The following is a 24,864-nucleotide window of genomic DNA, read 5'->3' as shown; positions in this document are numbered from 1 at the left end:
CTGTCAAATACTTTGAGTGTTTACTCCATCCTGCTTGGAGTGCTAAGTGGGCAGGGTTTGCAGTTTTGGGACCTTTCTGATTGGTCCATTAAGCCCAGCTAGCTCAATCAAACACATATACATTATTTAAATGGATTTATTACCATTTGAACCCCCGTCTGGAGCATACAAGTACAAAATCAGCTATTTACAAAGGCAGAAACAATTTTCAACATTTGAAATGACTTGAATGTATGGAAATGATTGTCATGGTAGACCAAACTCTTTCTTCGTTGCCTTTGAGAGGCAAAATGGTTTCCTGTTTTTTTTCCATGTCCATGTATGGCCCCAAATTGCACCCTATTCCCTTTTGTGATACCCTAATTTTGACGGTAGGGCTCTGGTCAAAATTAGTGCACTATATAGGGAATAGGGTGCACATCATGCCACTATGGTGGGACCATATTCCTTCTGGTCCTGTGCACCTGAAGAAGTGGAAGAGAATATTAGAGGGGATTTATCCCCCTTTCTTTGTTGGAATTACTGGGACCACCCCTCTTCATCACGCATCATCACGCCTCTCTAATACTCCCAAACCCCAAGTCTGACCCCACTGGAATGCCTGGCTCCTATACAGCCACAATCCCCCTCTTCTCAGCCGTCTACTCCCCCTCCTTCTGACACAAAGCCTTACTGCTCCCCTCCTTTGTCCTCCTAAGCCACTGACTGAAAGAGAGGCTAATGTATCATTCAGATCGTCTGCTTGCTCGGCTTACTTTTTATATTCAATTTGAATTCTTGGCCTTTCAGGTCTCTTTGGTTGTTTTGAGATTCAGGATCAGCTTTGCCTTTTAGATCACAATTAATAACATTGCATGCACAAACGGGGGGAACTGATACTAGATCAGCACTCCTAGTCTGAGACACTTGATGTCGTTTCGACGAATGGCTTGACTAAACTGTATGGATTTTACGAACTCCACTAGATGTCATTAGCCCGACATTATGAAGGTGAAGTTCTGATCATGCATAGGTGAGCTCACCATCTCAATACCTGCATTATTTAATAGCAACTGCCTCTTTATTGTCACCTTGGGCATTTTCATCCAGTCTGTGTGTGTGTGTGCATGTACACTACATTACCAAAAGTATGTGGACACCTACTCGTCGAACATCTCATTCCAAAATCATGGGCATTAATATGGAGTTGCGCCTTCCCCCCCCCCCCCTGCTACAACAGCCTACAGGCTTTCCACTAGATGTTGGAACATTTGCTGCGGGGACTGCGGGGAGCATTAGTGAGGTCGGGCATTGATGTTGGGCGATTAGGCCTGGCAGTCAGCATTTCAATTCATCCCAAAGGGGTTCGATAGGGTTGAGGTCAGGGCTCTAGGCAGGCCAGTCAAGTTCTTCCACACCGATCTTGACAAACCATTTCTGTATGGACCTCACTTTGTGCACAGGGGGCATTGTCATGCTGAAACAGGAAAGGGCCTTCCCCAATCTGTTGCCACAAAGTTGCAAGCACAGAATAATCTAGAATGTCATTGTATGCTCTAGTGTTAAGATTTCCCTTCACTGGAACTAAGGGGCCTTGTCCGAACAATGAAAAACAACCGCAGACCATTAATCCTCCTCCCCCAAACTTTACAGTTGACACTGGATTTAAGCAGGTAGCGTTCTCCTGGGTTCCACCAAACACAGATTTGTCTGTCAGACTGCCAGATGGTGAAGCATGATTTGTCACTCCAGAGAACGCATTTCCACTGCCTCCAGAGTCAAATGGCGGCGAGTTTTACACCACTCCAGCAGACGCTTGGCATTGCGCATGGTGAATTTAGGTTTGTGTGCAGCTACTCATTTCATGAACTCCCGATGAACAGCTTTTGTGCTGACGTTGCTTCTAGAGGCAGTTTGGAACTCGGTAGCGAGTGCTGCAACCGAGGACGGTGCCACATTAAAAGTCACTGAGCTCTTCAGTAAGTCCATTCTACTGCCAATGTTTGTCTATGGAGATTGAATGGGTGTGCTCAATGTTTTACAGCTCTCAGCAACGAGGTGTTGCTGAAATAGCAAGATCCACTAATTTGAAGATGTATATATATATATATATATATATATATAGTGTATTTCTGATGATTGTTAGGTCTTAAGACCAGAGCCAACCCAAATCCACAGGGAATTCACACTACTGTTTGTGCACTGAATGGATACACACTATTTGTTTTGATTTCAATACTTCATTGATTTCCTATCTCACTGTCCTTTGTCCAGTCTGGTCCTGCTTATCACCCTAGTCTCTTGGCTGCATGTTGCAGCATGATCCATAACATTTTTACAGCACTTTGTGTCCCAAATGGCACCCTATATCTTATACAGTATAGTGCACTACTTTTGGCCAAGGCCCAAAAGTACTGCACTTTATAGGGAATAGAGTGCCATTTGGGACACAGACCTAGTGCTGGGCAGCCTGAATGTACCCTCTTTCATTTGAGTGGTGCTTCACTTCACTAATGGCTGACCCCTGACCTCTGCTCTACATGATGTATGAGGAAGCTAATGTATGCCAACATCATGCTAGCTACACACACAGATCCTGACGCTGCTGCAGTTTCCCTTTGCCTTCATGTGCAAGCCACTGAATGCTTCACAATACATTGACTTTGTGTAATTCTCAATACATGACCTCTCCCTTAGTCAGTATGTGTGTGTGTGTGCGTGTGTGTTAGTGTGTCTGTCTCATGCAAGTATTATGTGTTATAATCCGTGTCTGTCTGTCTGTCTGGTTTAAGCATATATTATGCATTATAATCAGTGTGCGTGTTCCCTAGGCTCCTGTCCTCTGGGCCACCTGCAGTGTGAGAACGGCCAGTGTTTCCATCCAGACAAGAGCTGTGACTTCATAGACGTTTGCGCCGACGGCACCGATGAAAAGGATTGTGGGACTTCCTGCTCTTTCGAGAATGGTCGCTGTGGTTGGAAGAGCTCCCTGGCTGACAACTTTGATTGGGCATTGGGTGTGGGCTCGGTCCAGGGCATAAGACCTCCATTTGACCACACTCTGAAGAATGAGCATGGTAGTATATTAGTGTATTTTTCTCTGCAATTCCTATGTGAATTCCCCTTATATTCCAGGCGATATGTGAATTTTTCCCACACTTTTTATAAAAACATGAAACTTGGTACAGTTGCACAGTTTGGAGCTCTGAGCACAATAAAACATCCTCTTGCCATGGTGGCTATTTCTCTATCCGACCATAACCGAACAATGTATTTTTTACTTCATACTGTATCTGCTGAACCAAAGCATAGAATTGAGTCCAATAACATACTTAAATTGATTTGAGGAAGTATATAAAATTTAGCCTTTTTACATTCCCTACCTGCTCTGCGAATAAATTAAACCCGTATCCCAGAATTTTATGAGATAGTTGGATCACATTTCTTGGCTCAAGATGGAGAGGATTGCATTCCATACATAGGGCTCTGGTCAGTAGTGTATTGCGCTATATAGGGAATAGGATAGGATGCCATTAGGAATGCATCTCCGTCGATGTATCACAGACAAGGTATTGAATGGCTATTCATCTGCAGTATCTTGAGAAGTTTTTGAATTGACTTAGAGCCACATATGAATGATTAGACTCTTCCAGTCTGTTGAATGTTCTAGATCACTGACTCCCATTGAATCCAGCATGTTCTTTTTTAACTTTGGAGGTTTGATCATTGACTTGGTAAACTTTTTTGTGCCCTCTGTAATGGCAACCACTGAAGGCACCAAGGGGCAATTGCAGTGATCGCCACCCCATGACCTCATTGTAATTTGTCATCAGAAGCAAGAACAGTCTGAGGAGGTGGCTATCAATCTGCTTCACACCTCTCTCTCTCTCTCTCTCTCTCTCTCACCCAGGTCATTTGGTCTATCTGGAAGCTACTCCAGTGGGATTTAAAGGTGATAAGGCTCACATGAAGAGCTCTGTGTGGAAGGAGTCCAGTGCCACCTGCAAGCTCACCTTCTGGTACTACATTTCCCACAAAGCATCAGGAACCATCCGCTTACTGGTCAAGGTACAAATGTTATTTTACTTCTTGTTGAGGGATGGACATAATATGGAATAGTATACAGTTGAAGTCGGAAGTTTACATACACCTTAGCCAACTACATTTTTCACAATTCCTGACATTTAATCCTAGTAAAAATTCCCTGTCTTAGATCAGTTAGGATCACCACTTTATTTCCATCCCTAACTAGAACATCTCCCGACAAAATAGAACTGCCAAAGGGGGCGGTGTTGCAATCTACTGCAGAGATAGCCTGCAGAGTTCTATGTCTTACTATCCAGGTCTGTGCCCAAACAATTTGAGCTTCTACTTTTAAAAATCCACTTTTTCCAGAAACTTTATTTTAAGAATGTAAAATGTCAGAATAATAATAGAGAGAATGATTTATTTCAGCTTCTATTTCTTTCATCACATTCACAGTGGGTCAGAAGTTTACATACACTCAATTATAATTTGGTAGCATTGACTTTAAATTGTTTAACTTGGGTAAAATGTTTTGGGTAGCCTTCCACAAGCTTCCCACAATAAGTTGGGTGAATTTTGGCCCATTCCTCCTGACAGAGCTGGTGTAACTGAGGTTTGTAGGCCACCTTGCTCGCACACACTTTTTCAGTTCTGCCCACCAATTTTCCATAGGATTGAGGTCAGAGCTTTGTAATGGCCACTCCAATACCTTGACTTTGTTGTCTTTAAGCCATTTTTCACTTTCCAGAAACAAGTCTCTCACCATTGCTGCTTGTTATAGGCCACCCTCTGCCCCCAGCTGTGCCCTGGACACCATATGTGAATTGATTGCCCCCCATCGATCTTCAGAGCTCGTACTGCTAGGTGACCTAAACTGGGACATGCTTAACACCCAGACATCCTACAATCTAAGCTTGATGCCCTCAAACTCACACAAATAATCAATGAACCTACCAGGTACCACCCCAAAGCCGTAAACACGGGCACCCTCATAGATATCATCATAACCAACTTGCCCTCTAAATACACCTCCGCTGTTTTCAACCAAGATCTCAGCGATCACCTCCTCATTGCCTGCATCCGTAATGGGTCAGCGGTCAAACACTCATCACTGTCAAACGCTCCCTGAAACACTTCAGCGAGCAGGCCTTTCTAATCGACCTGGCCGGGGTATCCTGGAAGGATATTGACCTCATCTCGTCAGTAGAGGATGCCTGGTTATTTTTTTTAAATGCCTTCCTCACCATCTTAACTAAGCATGCCCCATTCAAGACATGTAGAACCAGGAACAGATATAGCCCTTAACCAACACAAAAACATCCTATGGCGTTCTTCATTAAAATCGAACAGCCCCCGTGATATGCAACTTTTCAGGGAAGTTAGGAACCAATATACACAGGCAGTTAGAAAAGCTAAGGCTAGATTTTTCAAGCTGAAATTTGCCTCCTGCAACACAAACTCAAAAAAGTTCTGGGACACTGTAAAGTCCATGGATAATAAGAACACCTCCTCCCAGATGCCAACTACACTGAGGATAGGAAACTCTGTCACCACCGATAAATCGACGATAATTTACCATTTCAATAAGCATTTTTCTACGGCTGGCCATGCTTTCCACCTGGCTACCCCTACCCCAGTCAACAGCACTGCACCCCCCACAACAACTCACCCAAGCCTTCCCCATTTCCCCTTCTCCCAAATCCAGTCAGCTGATGTTCTGAAAGAGCTGCAAAATCTGGACCCCCTACAAATCAGCCGGGCTAGACAATCTGGACCATTTATTTCTAAAACTATCTGCTGAAATTGTTGCAACCCCTATTACTAACCTGTTCAACCTCTCTTTCGTGTAGTCTGAGATTCCCAAAGATTGGAAAGCTGCCAAGGTCATTCCCCTCTTCAAAGGGGGTGACACTCTAGACCCAAACTGCTACAGACCTATATCTATTTTACCCGGTCTTTCTAAGGTCTTCGAAAGCCAAGTTAACAAACAGATTACCGACCATTTTGAATCCCACCGTACCTTCTCCACTATGCAATCTGGTTTCAGAGCTGGTCATGGGTGCACCTCAGCCACGCTCAAGGTTCTAAACTACATCATAACCGCCATCGATAAGAGACATTACTGTGCAGCCATATTCATCGACCTGTCCAAGGCTTTCGACTCTGTCAATCACCACATCTTCATCGGCAGACTCGACAGCCTTGGTTTCTCAAATGAGAACGCAGACGACACCATTCCTAATACTTCTGGCCCTTCATTGGACACTGTGTTAACTTCTTATGGCTGCAGGGGCAGTATTGAGTAACTTGGATGAAAGGTGCCCAGAGATGCCCAGAGTAAACGGCCTGCTCCTCAGTCCCAGTTGCTAATATATGCATATTATTATTAGTATTGGATAGAAAACACTCTGAAGTTTCTAAAACTGTTTGAATGATGTCTGTGAGTATAACAGAACTCATATGGCAGGCAAAAACCTGAGAAGAAATCCAAACAGGAAGTGAGAAATCTGAGGTTGGTCAATTTTCAACCCAGCCCTTATTGAATACACAGTGGGATATGGATGAAGTTGCACTTCCTAGGGCTTCCACTAAATGTCAACCGTCTTTAGATACTTGAATGAGGCTTCTACTGTGTTGTGGGGCTGAATAAGACCTGAAGGAATCAGGTTACTGGCAGAGGGCCAGGTCCCAGTCATGCGCAATTCACATTAGCGACCTGCGTTCCATGGCTTTTCTACACACAAAGGAATTCTCCGGTTGGAACTTTATTGAAGATTTATGATAACAACACCATAAAGATTGATTCTATACTTAGTTTGACAAGTTTCTTCGACCTGTAATATAATTTTTTGAAGTTTTCATGGACCTGCACGAGCGTTTGGATTTGTATACCTAAGCCCTAGCAAAAGTAGCTACTTGGACATTATCGAACAAATCAAGCATTTATTGTGGAACTAGGATTCCTGGGAGTGCATTCTGATGAAGATCATCAAAGGTAAGGGAATATTTATAATGTGATTTCTGGTTTCTGTTGACTCCAACATGGTGAATAATTGTATTTATTTTCTGAGTGCCGTCTCAGATTATTGCATGGTTTGCTTTTTCCGTAAAGTTTAAAAAAAGATCTGACACAGCGGTTGCATTAAGGAGAGGTATATCTATAATTCCATGTGTATAACTTGTATTATCATCTACATTTATGAAGAGTATTTCTGTTGAATCGATGTGGCTATGCAAAATCACTGGATGTTTTTGGAACTAGTGAACGTAACGCGCCAATGTAAACTCAGATTTTTGATATAAATATGAACTTTATCAAACGAAACATACATGTATTGTGTAACATGAAGTCCTATGAGTGTCATCTGATGAAGATCATCAAAGGTTAGTGATTGATTTTCTCTATTTGTGCATTTTGTGACTCCTCTCTTTGGCTAGAAAAATGGCTGGGTTTTTCTGTCAGTTGGTGGTCACCGAACATAATCGTTTGTGGTGCTTTCGCTGTAAAGCCTATTTGAAATCAGACACTGTGGTGGGATTAACAAGAAGTTTACCTTTAAAACGGTATAAGATACAAGTATGTTTGAGGAATTTTATTGATGAGATTTCTGTTGTTTTGAATTTGGCGCCCTGCACTTTCACTGGCTGTTGTCATATCATCCCGTTAATGGGATTGCAGCCCTAAGAAGTTTTAACAACCCTCCAGACGAGCGTCAATGCCATACAGAGCTCCTTCCGTGGCCTCCAACTGCTCTTAAATACAAGTAAAACTAAATGCATGCTTTTCAACCGATCACTGCCTGCACCTGCCCGCCCGTCCAGCATCACTACTCTGGACGGTTCTGACTTAGAGGTGGGGTTGTACCTTTGGGGTTGGGGTTTGGGGTTGTACCTGGTAGGTTCATTGATCATTTGTGTGAGATTGAGGGCATCAAACTTAGATTGTAGGATGTCTGGGGTGTTAAGCATGTCCCAGTTTAGGTCACCTAGCAGTACGAGCTCTGAAGATGGATGGGGGGCAATCAGTTCACATATGGTGTCCAGAGCACAGCTGGGGGCAGAGGGTGGCCTATAGCAGGCGGCAACGGTGAGAGACTTGTTTTTAGAGAGGTGGATTATTAAAAGTAGAAGCTCAAATTGTTTGGGCACAGACCTGGATAGTAAGACACAGAACTCTGCAGGCTATCTCTGCAGTAGTTTGCAACACCGCCCCCTTTGGTCATTCTATCTTGTCTGAAAATGTTGTAGTTAGGGATGGAGATTACAGAGTTTTTGGTGGTCTTCCTAAGCCAGGATTCAGACATGGCCAGGACATCCGGGTTGGCAGAGTGTGCTAAAGCATTGAATAAAACAAACTTAGGGAGGAGGCTTCTAATGTTAACATGCATGAAACAAGGCTATTACGTTTACAGAAGTCATCAAAAGAGAGCACCTGGGGAATAGGAGTGGAGCTAGGCACTGCAGGGCCTGGATTCACCTCTACATCACCAGAGGAACAGAGGAGGAGTAGGATAAGGGTATGGCTAAAAGCTATGAGAATTGGTCGTCTCGGACGTCTGGAACAGAGAGTAAAAGGAGCAGGTTTCTGGGGGCGATAAAATAGCTTCAAGGTATAATGTACAGACAAAGGTATGGTAGGATGTGAATACAGTGGAGGTAAACCTAGGTATTGAGTGATGAAGAGAGAGATATTGTCTCTAGAAACATCATTGATGTTGGCGGTTTTGAAGCAGTGGTTTCTTCCTTGCTGAGCGGCATTTCAGGTTATGTGGATATAGGACTCGTTTTACTGTGGATATAGATACTTTTGTACCTGTTTCCTCCAGCATCTTCACAAGGTCCTTTGCTGTTGTTCTAGGATTGATTTGCACTTTTCACACCAAAGTACGCACCAAAGAACCCATCTCCTTTCTGAGTGGTATGACTGCTGTGTGGTCCCATGGTGTTTATACTTGCGTACTATTGATTGTACAGATGAATGTGGTACCTTCAGGTTTTTGGAAATTGCTCCCAAGGATGAACCAGAATTGTTGAGGTCTGCAATTTATTTTCTGAGGTCTTGGCTGATTTCTTTTGATTTTCCCATGATGTCAAGTAAAGAGGCACTGAGTTTGAAGTTAGGCCTTGAAATACATCCACAGGTACACCTCCAATTGACTCAAATGATGTCAATTAGCCTATCAGAAGCTTCTAAAGCCATGACATCATTTTCGGGCATTTTCCAAGCTGTTTAAAGGCACGGTCAACTTAGTGTATGTAAACTTCTGACCCACTGGAATTGTGATACAGTGAATTTTAAGTGAAATAATCTGTCTGTAAACAATTGTTGGAAAAATGACTTGTGTCATGCACAAAGAAGTCATGCACAAAGAAGAGTCCTAACCGACTTGCCAAAACTGTAGTTTGTTAACAAGACATTTGTGGAGTGGTTGAAAAACAAGTATTAATGATTCCAACCTAAGTGTATGTAAACTTCCGACTTCAACTGAATGTGCATTTACATTGAATGCAGCAAGAAATATATCTGTTTGCACTTTGAAGCACACAATGTCCATAGGATGTCATTGCTGATGACTCGCGTAGATGGGCTGTCTCCCAAATGGCACCCTGTTCCCTATAAAGTGCACAGGCTCTCTTGATTCTTGCTTTGTATTTTTTGTTTACTCTCAAACTTGATTAAACTTGGCATGGTAGTGCTCAAGGTTAAGGTGCAAACAATGCTTTAGATCTGCAGGTTTGTGAGTGTCCGTGTGTGTGATACTCTTGTTGTTTAGCTACGGCAGGGTACAGGCCATGAATGCTGATCATACACACGCACGCAAACACACACACTGTTCTGTGCGTTAGCGTAGACATGTGGTACTGTGTGTATGTGTGCTTGACACTGTGTGTGTGATCGTCCGCTCGTGTGTGTTAGCTTTCACGAATGGTTCCCTGTGTGTGTGTGAGCTTGCACACACAGCAAGAACCATTCTGTGCAATTTGCAAAGCAGGTCAGGAAGTCATCATGTAAATTTCAGCAAAGCCTCTTATCCCTCTTCTAGCAGCAAGGGGTGGTATCCCACCTACAGGAATTAGCATTTCATTAAGCTTCCCCTGATAAAGGAGGCGACTGTTATGCTAATAACCCAGATAATGCCTTATGCAAGAAACTGGACTGCCTGCGGTAACACTAGCTAGCGTAACAGAGCTCATGGTGCATGGTGAGTGTGTAAGAAAGAGAGCTACAGGCGATGAGAGCAAAATGGCACCCTATTTCCTGCATGTATATAGTGCCTGGTTAAAAGTAGTGCACTATATAGGGAATTGGGTGCATTTGAGATGCACCTTAGGAGTCCAGTGCACCAGAGCCTGAAGCTATCCGTGCCTTGTCAGAGGTTGGTTGCTAAGGGGATGGATGTTTAGAAATTATTTAAACCTATACATATATTTTAGGCAATGGTGTCATCTCTGTGATTACTCTAGGTGACTGTACTAAGTTAAAATAACATAATTCAATCATTTGTTTTCACAGAAACCATTACAGGATATAAAAAACAGCAACAGACACTTTACAAAAAAACATATGGGGACAAGGGGACTGTACACGTGCAGTGATAGAAGGGATGATCAACATTATTCACATCACAGATCAGGAATCACATATGGGTCTGTGAAGTGCAGTTCCCTACATGAAGGTAATGTGCTATGTCCATTTATTTCATTGTACTGCCCCCACTCATTTAACTGAGCTGCATTGCTTGGATTTTGAGCCCACCACGCTATTCCATAGGATCACTCTCATGATGGAGGTGTGGGGACCAAATGTCACGCGTGATCATGGACATGAGTTCTAAGTTAACAGTAGTATCAGGTCAGAGTGGGAGAAAAAGGGAGTCATGGTGGGCCATTTATTAATGTAGATGTAGTGTGTGTGTGTGTCTGTGTATGCAACCGAGCGACACTGATCTCTTTGTCACTGTGTTCGTATGAAGTATCAGGAGCTATAGTCTGTACAGGCCAAGTTGAGAGTACACGCGCGCACACACACTGCTCTGTGTGCTGTGGATATTGGCTAAAATTGTCAAAGACCCCAACCACCCAAGCCATAGACTATTTTCTCTGCCTCCGCACGGTAAGAGGTGCCAGTGCATCAAGTCTGACACCAACAGGCTGTTGAACAGCTTCTATCCCCAAGCAATACGACTGATAAATAGCTAACAAAATAGCTAGACAGACCGAGTTTACCTTGTATCTTTATTTGAGTCTCTATGCACAATCACAGGGCCCTACACACTCACACCTACTGTCACTCCAACACACACACAAACACTCACTCCATCATTTGCTCACTCGCACATAATATGCACATACACGTATACTGACGACTCTACACACTCGCACACCCGCTCACGTACAAGCTGCTGCTACTCTGTTTATCTTATATCCTGATGCCTAGTCACCTTACCTCTAAACAGTACCAGTCAAAAGTTTGGACACACCTACCCTTTCAAGGGTTTTTCTTAATATTTCACTATTTTCTACATTGTAGAATAAGAAGAAGACAGACTATGAAATAAAACATATTCTTCAAAGTCGCCACCCCTTACCTTGATGACAACTCTTGGCAACTCTTGACAACTCTTGGCATTCTCTCTACCATGAGGTAGTTAAATTGAGGAATGTCTTTCCTTCTTAATGCGTTTGAGCCAATCAGCTGTGTTGTGACAAGGTGGTGGTGGTATACAGAAGACAGCCATATTTGGTAAAATACCAATTCCATATTATGGCAAGAAGAGCTCCAATAAGCAAAGAGAAACGACAGTCCATCATTACTTTAAGCCATGAAGGTCAGTCAATGCGGAAACTGTCAAGAACTTGTGCTAAACCAACAAGCGCTATGACGAAACTGCCCGCCACAGTTAAGGAAGACCCAGAGTTACCTCTGCTGCAGAGGATAAGTTCATTAGAGTTACCAGCCTCAGAAATTGCAGCCCAAATAAATGCTTCACAGAGTTCAAGTAGCAGACACGTCTCAACATCAACTGCTCAGAGGAGTATGCATGAATCAGGCCTTCATGGTCGAATTGCTGCAAAGAAACCACTACTAAAGGACACCAATAATAAGAGACTTGCTTGGGCCAAGAGACACGAGCAATGGACATTAGACCGGTGGAAATATGTCCTTTGGTCTGATGAGTCCAGATTCCCGATTTTTGGTTCCAACCACCGTCTCTTTATGAGACGCAGAGTAGGTGAACGGATGTTTTCCACAGCATGGAGGAGGAAGTGTGATGGTGTGGGGGTGCTTTGGTGTTGACACTGCCATTTTTCTATTTAGAATTCAAGGCACACTTAACTAGCATGGCTATCACAGCATTCTGCAGCAATACGCCATCCCATCTGGTTTGCGCTTAGTGGGACTACTCATTTGTTTTTCCACAGGACAATGACCCAAAACACACCTCCAGGCTGTCTAAGGGCTATTTGACCAAAAAGGAGAGTGATAGGTGGCTGCATCAGATGATCTGGCCTCCACAATCACCCAACCTCAACCCAATTGAGATGGTTTGGAATGAGTTGAACCTCCAGAGTGAAGGAAAGGTAGCCAACAAGTGCTCAGCATATGTGGGAACTCCTTCAAGACTGTTGGAAAAGCATTCCAGGTGAAGCTGGTTGAGAGAATGCCAAGAGTGTGCAAAGCTGTCAAGACAAAGGGTGGCTACTTTGAAGAATCTAAAATAGATATGTAATGGTTTAACGCCATTGTGGTTACTACATAATTCCATGTGTGTTATTTCATAGTTTTAATGTCTTCACTATTATTATACATTATAGAAAATATGAAAAATCCTTGAATGAGGTGTGTCCAAACTTTTGACTGGTACTGTACCTCCATCACTACAATATCTCTGCACATGTAAATATAGTATTGGAACTCGGTTTTTAAATATTTCCTGTACATAGTATGCTTAATTACTGTGTGTATTTCAGTTTTTCCCCCCCCCGTGTTTATTCCCTTCTACTAATGCATTGTTATTGATTATTGCATTGTTGGGCTGTGACTTTGCAAGAAAGGCATTTAACTGTACTTGTGCATGTGACATTAAAACTTGGATAATGGCCTATGCCATTCTGAAGGACACAGTGTAATATGAACAGAGAGGTGGTCTTCAAAGGTGTTTGCAGAACAAAGGGAACGAACTGAACTGCAATTATGACTCAGGAGTCCTTGATGGGTAGTGAGGAGGGTGAACTGCATATACCTGGCCTTAATCACTAAACACTTTTCCTCTGAATTTACAGTGCCTTCAGAAATTATTCACACCGTTGACTTGTTCCACATTTTGTTCTGTTACAGCCTGAATTTAAAATGTATTCAATTGTGATTTTGTGTCACTGGCCTACACACAATACCCCACAATGTCAAAGTGGAATTATGTTTTTAGAATTTTATACAAATTCCTTTAAAATGAGCTGAAATGTCTTGCTATTACCCCATTTGTTATGGCAAGCCTAAATCAGTTCAGGACTAAAATTGTGCTTAACAAGTCACATAATAAGTTGCATGGACTCTGTGTGCAGAGTTAATGACTACCTCATTTTTGTACCCCACGCATACAATTATCTGTAAGGTCCCTCAGTTGAGTAGTGAATTTCAAACACAGTTTTAACCACAAAGACCAGAGTCAATAAGGTGCAGAACAGCAGTCAGGATCAGGGTAGGCAGAATGGTCAGAACCAGGGAAACAGAGCTTGAGAAAGCAGGGAGAAGGGAAACCACGCTGGTAAGACCTGACAAGACGAACTGGCAACAGACAAATGGAGAACACAAGTGTAAATACACTGGGGATATTGGGGAAGATGGGCGACACCTGGAGGGGCTGGAGACAAGCACAAAGACAGGTGAAACAGATCAGGGTGACACAGGGAGATTTTCCTACACCTCGCAAAGAAGGGCACCTATTAGTAGATGAGCAAAACATTTACAAAGCAGACATTGAATATCCCTTTGAGCATGGTGAAGTTCTGAATTACACTTTGGATGATGTATCAATACACACATTAACTACAAAGTTGCCAGAGCGGAAGGAAATCATGAAGCCAATGATGACTTTTACACAGTTGCAGAGTTTAATGGTTGTGATGGAAGACAACTAAGGATGGATCAACAACATTGTAGTTACTCCACAATACTAACCTAAATGACAGAGAGAAAAGAAAGAAGCCTGAACAGAATAAAAATATTCCAAAACATGCATCCTGTTAGCAATACGGCACTAAAGTAAAACTGTAAAAAATTACCTAAAACTTTATGTCCTGAATACAAAGCGTTATGTTTGGGGCAAATCCAACATAACACATCACTGAGTATCGCTCTTCATATTTTCAAGTATGGTGGTAGCTGCATCATGTTATGGGTATTATTGTCATCAGCAAGGACTAGGGAGTTTTTTTAGGATACAAATAAATGGAATAGCGCTAAAGCAGAGGCAAAATCCTAGAGGAAAACCTGGTTCAGTCTGCTTTCCAACAGACACTGGGAGACAAATTCACCATTGAGCAGGACAATAACCTAAAAAACAAGGCCAAATATATACTGGAGTTGCTCACCAAGACAACATTGAATGTTCTTGAGTTGCCTAGTTACTGTTTTGACTTAAATCGACTTGAAAATCTGTGGCAAGACCTGAAAATGGCTGTCTAGCAATGATTAAACAACCAACTTGACAGAGCTTGAAGAATTTGAATAATAATAATGTGCAAATATTTTACAATCCAGGTGTGCAAAGCTCTTAGACTTACCCAGAAAGGGGTTGAATGCTTTTAATCAAGATATAGCATTTGTTTTTGTTTTTTTGACAAATGTTAGATTTTTTTTTACACTTTGACAGAGTATTTTGTGTAGATTATAACACAACAAAATGTGGGAAAAGGTCAAGGGGTGTGAATACTTTCTGAAGGCACTATTCCGTAGAGCTGTCTATTCATATCAGAATTGGTCATTTCTGAGCAATCTATCAAGACCCAAGTGCAGACTGTGGAAGTAACAATGTTTATTGTAACAGGGGCAGGCAAACAACAGGTTAAGGCAGGCAGGGGTCGATAATCCAGAGTAGTGGGGCCAAGGTACAGGACGGCAGGCAGGCCCAGGGTCAGGTCAGGCAGAGGTCGGTAATCCAGAGAAGGGGCAAAGGTACAGGATGGCAGGCAGGCGGGCTCGGAGTCAGGACAGGCAGGGGTCAAAACCAGGAGGGCACGAAAAGAAAAGTGAGACTGGAAAAAGCAGGCGCTGAGACACAAAACACTGGTAGGCTTAAACAAACAAGACGAACTTGCACAGACAGACAGAAAACACAGGTAAAAATACTCAGGGGATAAGTAGAGAAAATGGGCGACACCTGGAGGGGGCGTGGAGACGAGCACAAGGACCGGTGAAACAGATCAGGGCGTGACAGCAATCAGTCCTGATCAGACATCTCTATCAATGGCTCAGCCCACCGGGAGGGAATAGAATTAATGTAGGCAGTCTGTGACACTGGGCCTGTCACAAACGTAGTGCACTAATTTTGCCCAGAGTCCTATGGGTCAAAAGTGGGGCACTATGTCGGGAATGGGTTGCCATTTGGGATGCAGAATTTGAATCTGAGCTGTTAAGAGGTATGGTATAAGATAGAAACACGGTGACACATTTTTCTCAATCACTTAATCCTCAAACAGAGAACAGAAAAAAACATAATGCACTCTGATTTGAAGGTGAGCCGACAGCCAAACAGCTGCCAGCGGCCCCGTAAAATGAAAAGCCCATGAATATAAATGGGATTTCAGCTTAGCAGGACATTTAATATAATAGTAAGTCATTAGGGAGATTTTAATGGCGATTGCAACTTTCCCCTGTCCGTTTAGGCTACTGCGACTGTCATCAAATGTGATCAAATGATGCCAATGATACATTTAAATAAATGTCTACCTGGCCTCGTTATGCATAGTGGATTTTGCGGGTTGCGCTTGCGGCGACTCTTTTGAATGAACTCTGAAATGTATCTGATAAGTGTCTCGATAGATATCGCATTGAGACATCAAATATGAGCTATGCCGGTATGATCCACCAGTCAGCCATCGCACCGAGACTAGTTTTATGGATGGAGCTCCCTTTCTATATCACACACACACAAATCTGGATAAATCACGTGGTAAAATTGGCTATTAATCTTTTACATTCGCCGTAACAAGATTATTTCTAGCAAGGACTCTATTGGCATACAGCAGACTGGTGGAGAGGACACGGACTGTGCATGGCACACCCTCGGGTGCATTTGAATAATACTTTAAATAAGCAGAGTATAACATGACATTGCCTGTCCTCTGTTTTGAGTAGGTTAGGCTCAGACTCTTTCATTGCAATGGCTATGTAAACTAAGGCCCTTGGCAAAGTTTCAGTAACCATGAAGCCACAGCAAATTGCTGAGCCTGACTGTAAATTCCTGTCCCTGACCATAAACCACATATCATAGGTGAGACATGTATCTTAACCCTTTACACTCGTTGGGAGTTGGCCAATATGGATAGGGCTAAATTTAAATGTTTCTTACAGAGGAAATATGAAAATGCATAACCATGGTAGCAATTGAAAAGGAACAGTTTGTAGATTATTAGACCAAAGGTGAGGGAACAACAGTTCCCCTGACACAGGACTGAATCCAAACATTACACTGTTGATTCTATGTACAATTTACATTTACTGTACCTTTTGCCACATAACGAAATCTGAAAATACTCTGGATACATTCATTAACATGAGAAGAATACTCCTGAAAAATGTGCAACATAAGACCAAAGAAAGTACAAGGGTTTAAGTGAGATGACTAACTGGTGTCTCCAAGTGGCTGCATACCTCTCCAAAGTGTGCACATTAAAACTTATTATGGCTGGGGGCAGTATTGAGTAGCTTGGATGAATAAGGTGCCCAGAGTAAACTGCCTACTACTCAGGCCCAGAAGCTAAGATATGCATATTATTAGTAGATTTTGATGGAAAACACTCTGACGTTTCTAAAACTGTTTGAATGATGTCTGTGAGTTTAACAGAACTCATATGGCAGGCAAAAACCTAAGAAGAAAATCCAACCAGGAAGTGGGAAATCTGAGGTTTGTAGGTTTTCAAGTTTTTGCCTATCTAATACACAGTGTCTATGGGATCATATTGCACTTCCTAAAGCTTCCACAGAAAGAGTCTCTTAACAACAAGGAACTTTGGTCCCAAATGAGGACCCAGCCGAGAAGAGATCAACTTCCGACGAGCTTCTCCTTCACGTCTCTATGGATTAAAATGACAATTTTAATTGTCAACAGTCTATAGAACCTTGTTTCAGGCTTCTACTGTGAAGTGGGAGAGAATATGAGCTGTTTGAGTCAGGTGTCTGGCAGAATACCATGAGCTCAGTTTCGTGCGCGCCAGTGTGAGAGAAGGCAAAGGAATTGTCCGGTTAGAATATTATTGAAGATTTATGTTAAAAACATCCTAAAGATTGATTCTATATATCGTTTGACATGTTTCTACAAACTGTAATGGAACATTTTGACTTTTCATCTGGCCTGCGCCTCATGAATTTGGATTTGTGAACTAAACGCGTGAACAAAAAGGAGGTATTTGGACATAAATGATGGACTTTATTGAACAAAACAAACATTTATTGTGGAACTGGGATTCCTGGGAGTGCATTCTGATGAAGATCATCAAAGGTAAGTGAATATTTATAACGCTATTTCTGACTTTTCCTGACTCCACAACATGGCGGGTATCTGTATGGCTTGTTTTCGTGTCTGAGCGCTGTACTCAGATTATTGCATGGTGTGCTTTTTCCGTAAAGTTTTTTTGAAATCTGACACAGCGGTTGCATTAAGGAGAAGTATATCTTTAATTCCATGTATAACACTTGTATTTTCATCAACATTTATGATGAGTATTTCTGTAAATTGATGTGGCTCTGCAAAATCACCGGATGTTTTGGAAGCAAAACATTACTGAACATAACGCGCCAATGTAAACTGAGATTTTTGGATATAAATATGCACTTTATCAAACAAAACATACATGTATTGTGTAACATTAAGTCCTACGAGTCTCATCTGATGAAGATCATCGAAGGTTAGTGATTCATTTTATCTCTATTTCTGATTTTTGTGACTCCTCTTTGGCTCGAAAAATGGCTGTGCTTTTCTGTGACTTGGCGCTGACCTTACATAATCGCATGGTATGCTTTCGTCGTAAAGCCTTTTTGAAATCGGACACTGTGGTGGGATTAACAACCAGCCTGTCTTTAAAATGGTGTATAATACTTGTATGTTTGAGGAATTTTAATTATGAGATTTCTGTGGTTTGAATTTGGGTCCCTGCACTTTCACTGGCTGTTGTCAAGTTGATCCCGTTAACGGGATCTCAGCCATAAGTTTAACAAAGTAATTTCAATGTACTTTTTTTTACCCCCTTTTTCTCTGCAATTTTGTGATTATGATCTTGTCTCAACACTGCAACTCCCAAACGGGCTCGGGAGAGGCGAAGGTCGAGACATGCGTCCTCCAAAACATGAACAGCCAAACCGTGCTTCCTAACACCCGCTCGCTTAACCCGGAAACAAGCTGCCCCAACGTGTCGGAGGAAACACCGTTTAACTGACGACCGAAGTCAGCCTGCAGGCGCCCAGCCCGCCACGAGTTGCTAGAGCGCGATGAGCCAAAGTCCCCCCGGCCAAACCCTCCCCTAACCCAGACGACGCTGGGACAATTGTGCGCCCGGTTTTCTTCACAGTAGACAAGCAATGTGAAGTGCACATTTGGACTCACGGGTGTTTGGCTTGCTTATATGACATCAAAGCGGTATTTATTATAATCCTCAATGGCTCATCTTTCCAAATACAATTACAGCAGTTCACTCACCCAGTCAACTAAACATTTACAAAAGTTTCCAATTAGCGGGAGGGATGGGGGCAACTTCTTACCCCGCGCAGTGCTCAAGGTCAGAACGGCTGTCAGTCAAAACCCATACATCGCTGTGAAGCGCAGAGCCTGAGGTCTGACGTCATGTATAGCATTTGACCTTCCATCCACTGTGTTCCAATGAAGGTATTTATCAGTGCAAAAATTTGCCATTTTCAACCCGTATAACGGTACTATAAAGTGCTATAAGAATGGCCAGCAATAACCTGAACCACAAGATATTCATATGGCTGTAACAGAAAAAGACAGGATAAAAATTATCTGATTATATGAATCATGACATTTTATGGGAAACGGATAGTTAAATCCATATTCTCTACCATTTACATACTCTTTGAACTAACCAGCCAAGGTATCCATTAACCTAATCTGTCTGAGGAGCTTTTTAATATTATTGTTTCTTATCATTCCCTGTCACAGTGTTTGAGAAATGGGTCTCGTCCCAAATGGCACTCCATTTGCTATATAGTGCACTAATTTTGACCCGGATCCATAGGACTCTGGTCGAAAGTACTGCACTACAGTGCCTTCAGGAAGTATTCACACCTCTTGACTTTTTCCACATTTTGTTGTATTAGAGCCAAAATGTAAAATTGATTAAATTGAGATTTTGTGTCACTGGTCTACACACGATACCCCATAATGTCAAAGTGGAATTATGTTTTTAGAAATGCTTACAAATGTATTAAAAATGAAAAGCTGAAATGTCTTGAGTCAATAAGTATTCAACCCTTTTGTTATGGCAAGCCTAAATAAGTTCGGTAAAAATGTGCTTAAGAGCTCACATAATAAGTTGCATGGACTCTGTGTGCAATAATAATGTTTAACATGATTTTTGAAGGACTGTCTCATCTCTGTACCTCACACATACAATGATCTGTAAGGTTCGGTGAATTTCAAGCACAGATTCAACCACAAAGATCGCAGAGATTTTCCATTGGTTCGCAATGAAGGGCACATATTGATTGATGGGTAAAACAAAAAACACACATTGAATGTTCCTTTGAGCATGTTGCAGTTATTCATTACAATTTGGATGGTGTGTCAATACACCCAGTCACTAAGATATAGTAAAAAGAAGGAAGACTGTACAGAATAAAAATATTCCAAAACATGCATCCTGTTTGCAACAAGGCACTAAAGTAATACTGCAAAACATGACCTAAAACACAAGGCTGAAGTTTCTTACCAAGACGAGATTGAATGTTCCTGAGTGGCCTAGTTACAGTTTTGTCTTAAATCGTCTTGAAAATCTATAGCAAGACTTAAAAATGTCGGTCTAACATTGATCAACAACCAACTTGACAGAGCCTGAAGATTTTTAAAACGGATAATGGTCAAATATTGTACAATCCAGGTGTGCAAAGCTCTTAGAAACTTACCCAGAGAGACTCAGAGCTGTAAGGTAATTCAAATGTATTAACTCAGGGGGTTGAATATGTATCTAATCAAGATATATTAGTGTTTGTTTTCCAGAATTTTTTCTTCCACTTTGACATTACAGAGTATTTTGTGTGGGTTGTTGACAAAAAAAATGACAATTAAATCAATTTTAACCCCACTTTGTAACACAACAAAATGCGAAAAAAGTCAAGGGGTGTGAATACTTTCTGAAGGTACTGTATATACGGAATATGGTGCCATTTGGATGTAGACGAGGTCTGTCTGTTTAGATTATCCTACTAGAAGGAAGCGATGAGGGGGGGCAGGTGGATCTCCATTTGCGTGTGACAACTGAGAGCTGTCTCCTCAGTCCCCACACCATTGGCCCAGACCTCTCAAAATCTATATTCCCTCTGTCTCAATCAGAGACGACAATTCAGTCCATACCACTTTATCCTCACTCGTGTTCCAATTAGTCCACGATTAGGTGGTTTGGCAGCAAACTGGGAGGTGATACAGTATATTGTGTTTTTGCTTCACCTCAAACAGTACTGTGATGGTGCCTGGAAAAGTGGTTATACTCTACTTTTGCCAAACGGGAACACTGGAGATTAAACAAGACTGAATCCAAACATTACCCTGTTGATTTAATGTGTATTTAAATGATTACAAGGGGTTTGAGTGAGAGGTCTAACTGGTGTCTCCAAGTGGCCACACACCTCTCCAAACTGTGCACAGTTCCTATGTAATATCAATGCACCTTTATGACTTAAGGAAAGAGCCTTCAACTAAAAGGTGCTTTTTTTGACCTCTCCTCGCTTTGCCATTGAGGAAATTAAGCAAGCACACTTGTAGATGTTTGTTTGGAACACAGCGTCCCCACCAGCACACAATAAAAAATGTATTTTTTGGGGGTTCCAGCCTACATTTTAAATTATCTGATTATATGAATCATGACATTTTATGGGAAACGGATAGTTAAATCCATATTCTCTACCATTTACATACTCTTTGAACTAACCAGCCAAGGTATCCATTAACCTAATCTGTCTGAGGAGCTTTTTAATATTATTGTTTCTTATCATTCCCTGTCACAGTGTTTGAGAAATGGGTCTCGTCCCAAATGGCACTCCATTTGCTATATAGTGCACTAATTTTGACCCGGGTCCATAGGACTCTGGTCGAAAGTACTGCACTGCAGTGCCTTCAGGAAGTATTCACAACTCTTTTTCCACATTTTGCTGTGTTACAGACTACATTTAAAATAGATTTTTGAGATTTTGTAATGAGATTTTGTGTCACTGATCTACACACAATACCCCATAATGTCAAAGTGGAATTATGTTTTTAGAAAGCTTACAAATGTATTAAAAATGAAAAGCTGAAATGTCTTGATAAGTATTCAACCCTTTTGTTATGGCAAGCCTAAATAAGTTCAGGAGTAAAACTGTTCTTAAGAACTCACATAATGAGTTGCATGGACTCTGTGTGCAATAATAATGTTTAACATGATTTTTGAAGGACTGTCTCATCTCTGTACCTCACACATACAATGATCTGCAAGGTTCCTCCATCAAGCAGTGAATTTCAAGCACAGATTCAACCACAAAGACTACAGAGTTTTTACAATGGTTCGCAATGAAGGGCACATATTGATTGATGGGTTAAAAAAACATGTTGAATATCCCTTTGAGCATGTTGCAGTTATTCATTACACTTTGGATGGTGTGTCAATACACCCAGTCACTAAGAAGATATAGGTGTCCTTCCTAACTCTGTTGCCGGAGTCGAAGGAAACCCCTCAGGGATTTAAAACAGTTACAGAGTTTAATGGCTGTGGTAGGAGATAACTGAGGATGGATCAACAACATTGTAGTTACTCTGCAATACTAACCTAAATGGCAGAGTAAAAGAAGGAAAACTGTACTGAATAAAAATATTCCAAAACATGCATCCTGTTTGCAACAAGGCACTAAAGTAATACTGCAAAACATGACCTAAAACACAAGGCTGGAGTTTCTTACCAAGACGACATTGAATGTTCCTGAGTGGCCTAGTTACAGTTTTGTCTTAAATCGTCTTGAAAATCTATAGCAAGACTTAAAAATGTCGGTCTAGCATTGATCAACAACCAACTTGACAGAGCCTGAAGAATTTTAGAACGAATAATGGGCAAATATTGTACAATCTAGGTGTGCAAAGCTCTTAGAAACTTACCCAGAGAGACTCAGAGCTGTAAGGTAATTCAAATGTATTGACTCAGGGGTTTGAATACGCATCTAATCAAGATATATTAGTGTTTGTTTTCCATACATTTTTCTTCCACATTGACATTACAGAGTATTTTGTGTAGGTTGTTGACCAAAAAATTTAATCACGTTTAACCCCACTTTGTAACACAACAAAATGTGGAAAAAGTCAAAGGGTGTGAGTACTTTCTGAAGGTACTGTATATAGGGAATAGGGTGCCATTTGGGATCTAGACAAGGTCAGTCTGTTTAAATGATCCTACTAGAAGGGTAGCGATGGGGGGGGGGGGGGTGCAGGTGGATCTCCATTTGTGTGTGACAACAAAGAGCTGTATCCTCAGTCCCCACACCATCGGCCCAGACCTCTCAAAATCTATATTCCCTCTGTCTCAATCAGAGACGACAATTCAGTCCATACCACTTTATCCTCACTCGTGTTCCAATTAGTCCACGATTAGGTGGTTTGGCAGCAAACTGGGAGGTGATACAGTATATTGTGTTTTTGCTTCACCTCAAACAGTACTGTGATGGTGCCTGGAAAAGTGGTTATACTCTACTTTTGCCAAACGGGAACACTGGAGATTAAACAAGACTGAATCCAAACATTACCCTGTTGATTTAATGTGTATTTAAATGATTACAAGGGGTTTGAGTGAGAGGTCTAACTGGTGTCTCCAAGTGGCCACACACCTCTCCAAACTGTGCACAGTTCCTATGTAATATCAATGCACCTTTATGACTTAAGGAAAGAGCCTTCAACTAAAAGGTGCTTTTTTTGACCTCTCCTCGCTTTGCCATTGAGAAAATGAAGCAAGCACACTTGTAGATGTTTGGAACACAGCCCTGTGTCCCCACCATCACACAATTAAAAAAAACATTTGTGACCAACTTTTTATTCATTTGTAACTTTTTAAAAATGTTATGGGGGGGATTGCAGGTACAAAAACAATCAATGAAATGTATACAAAGTTTACCCCGACCGTTCCCCTCCTCAGTGACCATCCACTCTCCCACATCATCCCTCTCAAATCAAATCATTTGTCACATGCACCGAATACAACAAGTGTAGATCTTACCGTGAAATGCTTAATTACAAGCCCTTTAACCACCAGTGCAGTTTAAGAAGAGTTAAGAAAATATTTACCAAATAAACTAAAGTAAAAAAATTATAAAAAGTAACACAATAAAATAACAATAACGAGGCTATATACGGTACAGGGGGTACCTGTACCGAGTCAGTGTGCGGGGGTACAGGTTAGTTGAGGTACAGTGGCAAGAAAAAGTAAGTGAACCCTTTTGGAATTACCTGGATTTCTGTGTAAATTGGTCATAAAATGTGATCTTCATCTAACAATAGACAAACACAGTCTGCTTAAACTAACAATTCTACGTTTTCATGTTTTATTGAACACACCGTGTAAACATTCACAATGCGGGGTGCAAAAAGTATGTGAACCCTTGGAACCCTTTGGCAGCAATAACCTCAAGTAGCCCGGGACTTCAATGCAGGGATACTTAAATCCGTCTTACCAAATTTCTATCAGCATGTTAAATATGCAACCAGAGGGAAAAAACTGCACCACCTTTACTCCACACACAGAGATGCATACAAAGCTCTCCCTCACCCTCCATGTGGCAAATCTGACGATAATTCTATCCCCCTGATTACTGCTTACAAGCTAAAATTCAATCAGGAAGCATCAGTGACTTGGTCAATAAAAAAAGTGGTGCAGGTGAAGCAGATGCTAAGCTACAGGACTGTTTTGCTGGCACAGACTGGAATATGTTCCGAGATTCCTCTGATGACATTGAGGAGTACACCACATCAGTCATTGGCTTCATCAATAAGTGCATCGATGACGTCATCCTCACAGTGACCGTACGTACATACCCCAACCAGAAGCCATGAATTACAGGCAAAATATGCACTGAGCTAAAGGCTAGAACTGACGCTTTCAAGGAGTGGGACTCTAACCCGGAAGCTTATAACAAATCCCGCTATGCCCTCGGACAAACCATCAAACAGGCAAAGCGTCAATACAGGACTAAGATTGAATCGTACTAGACCGGCTCTGACGCTCGTCGGATGTGGCAGGGCTTGCAAACCATTACAGACTACAAAGGGAAGCACAGCTGAGAGCTGCCCAGTGACACGAGCTAAACTACTTCTATGCTCGCTTCGAGGCAAATAACACTGAAACATGCATGAGAGCACCAGCTGTCTTGGAAGACTGTGATCATGCTCTCCACAG

General features: G+C 41.8%; 1 protein-coding gene across 1 annotated transcript in view; it reads left to right on the top strand.

Annotated features, from left to right (window-relative positions):
- Window positions 1-24,864, top strand: part of malrd1 (MAM and LDL receptor class A domain containing 1) — a 115,813-nt gene that overhangs the window by 58,890 nt on the left and 32,059 nt on the right. The window contains exons 20-21 of the mRNA XM_031835982.1: window positions 2,811-3,056; window positions 3,890-4,047. Of these exons, the coding sequence (XP_031691842.1) occupies window positions 2,811-3,056; window positions 3,890-4,047 (404 nt within the window). The remainder of the gene's footprint in view (window positions 1-2,810; window positions 3,057-3,889; window positions 4,048-24,864) is intronic.

Source organism: Oncorhynchus kisutch, linkage group LG11, assembly GCF_002021735.2.
Source record: "Oncorhynchus kisutch isolate 150728-3 linkage group LG11, Okis_V2, whole genome shotgun sequence".
Classification (NCBI taxonomy): Eukaryota; Metazoa; Chordata; class Actinopteri; order Salmoniformes; family Salmonidae; genus Oncorhynchus; species Oncorhynchus kisutch.
The sequence above is the reverse complement of the archived record's forward strand: the minus strand, read 5'-3'. Positions and strand labels throughout refer to the sequence as shown.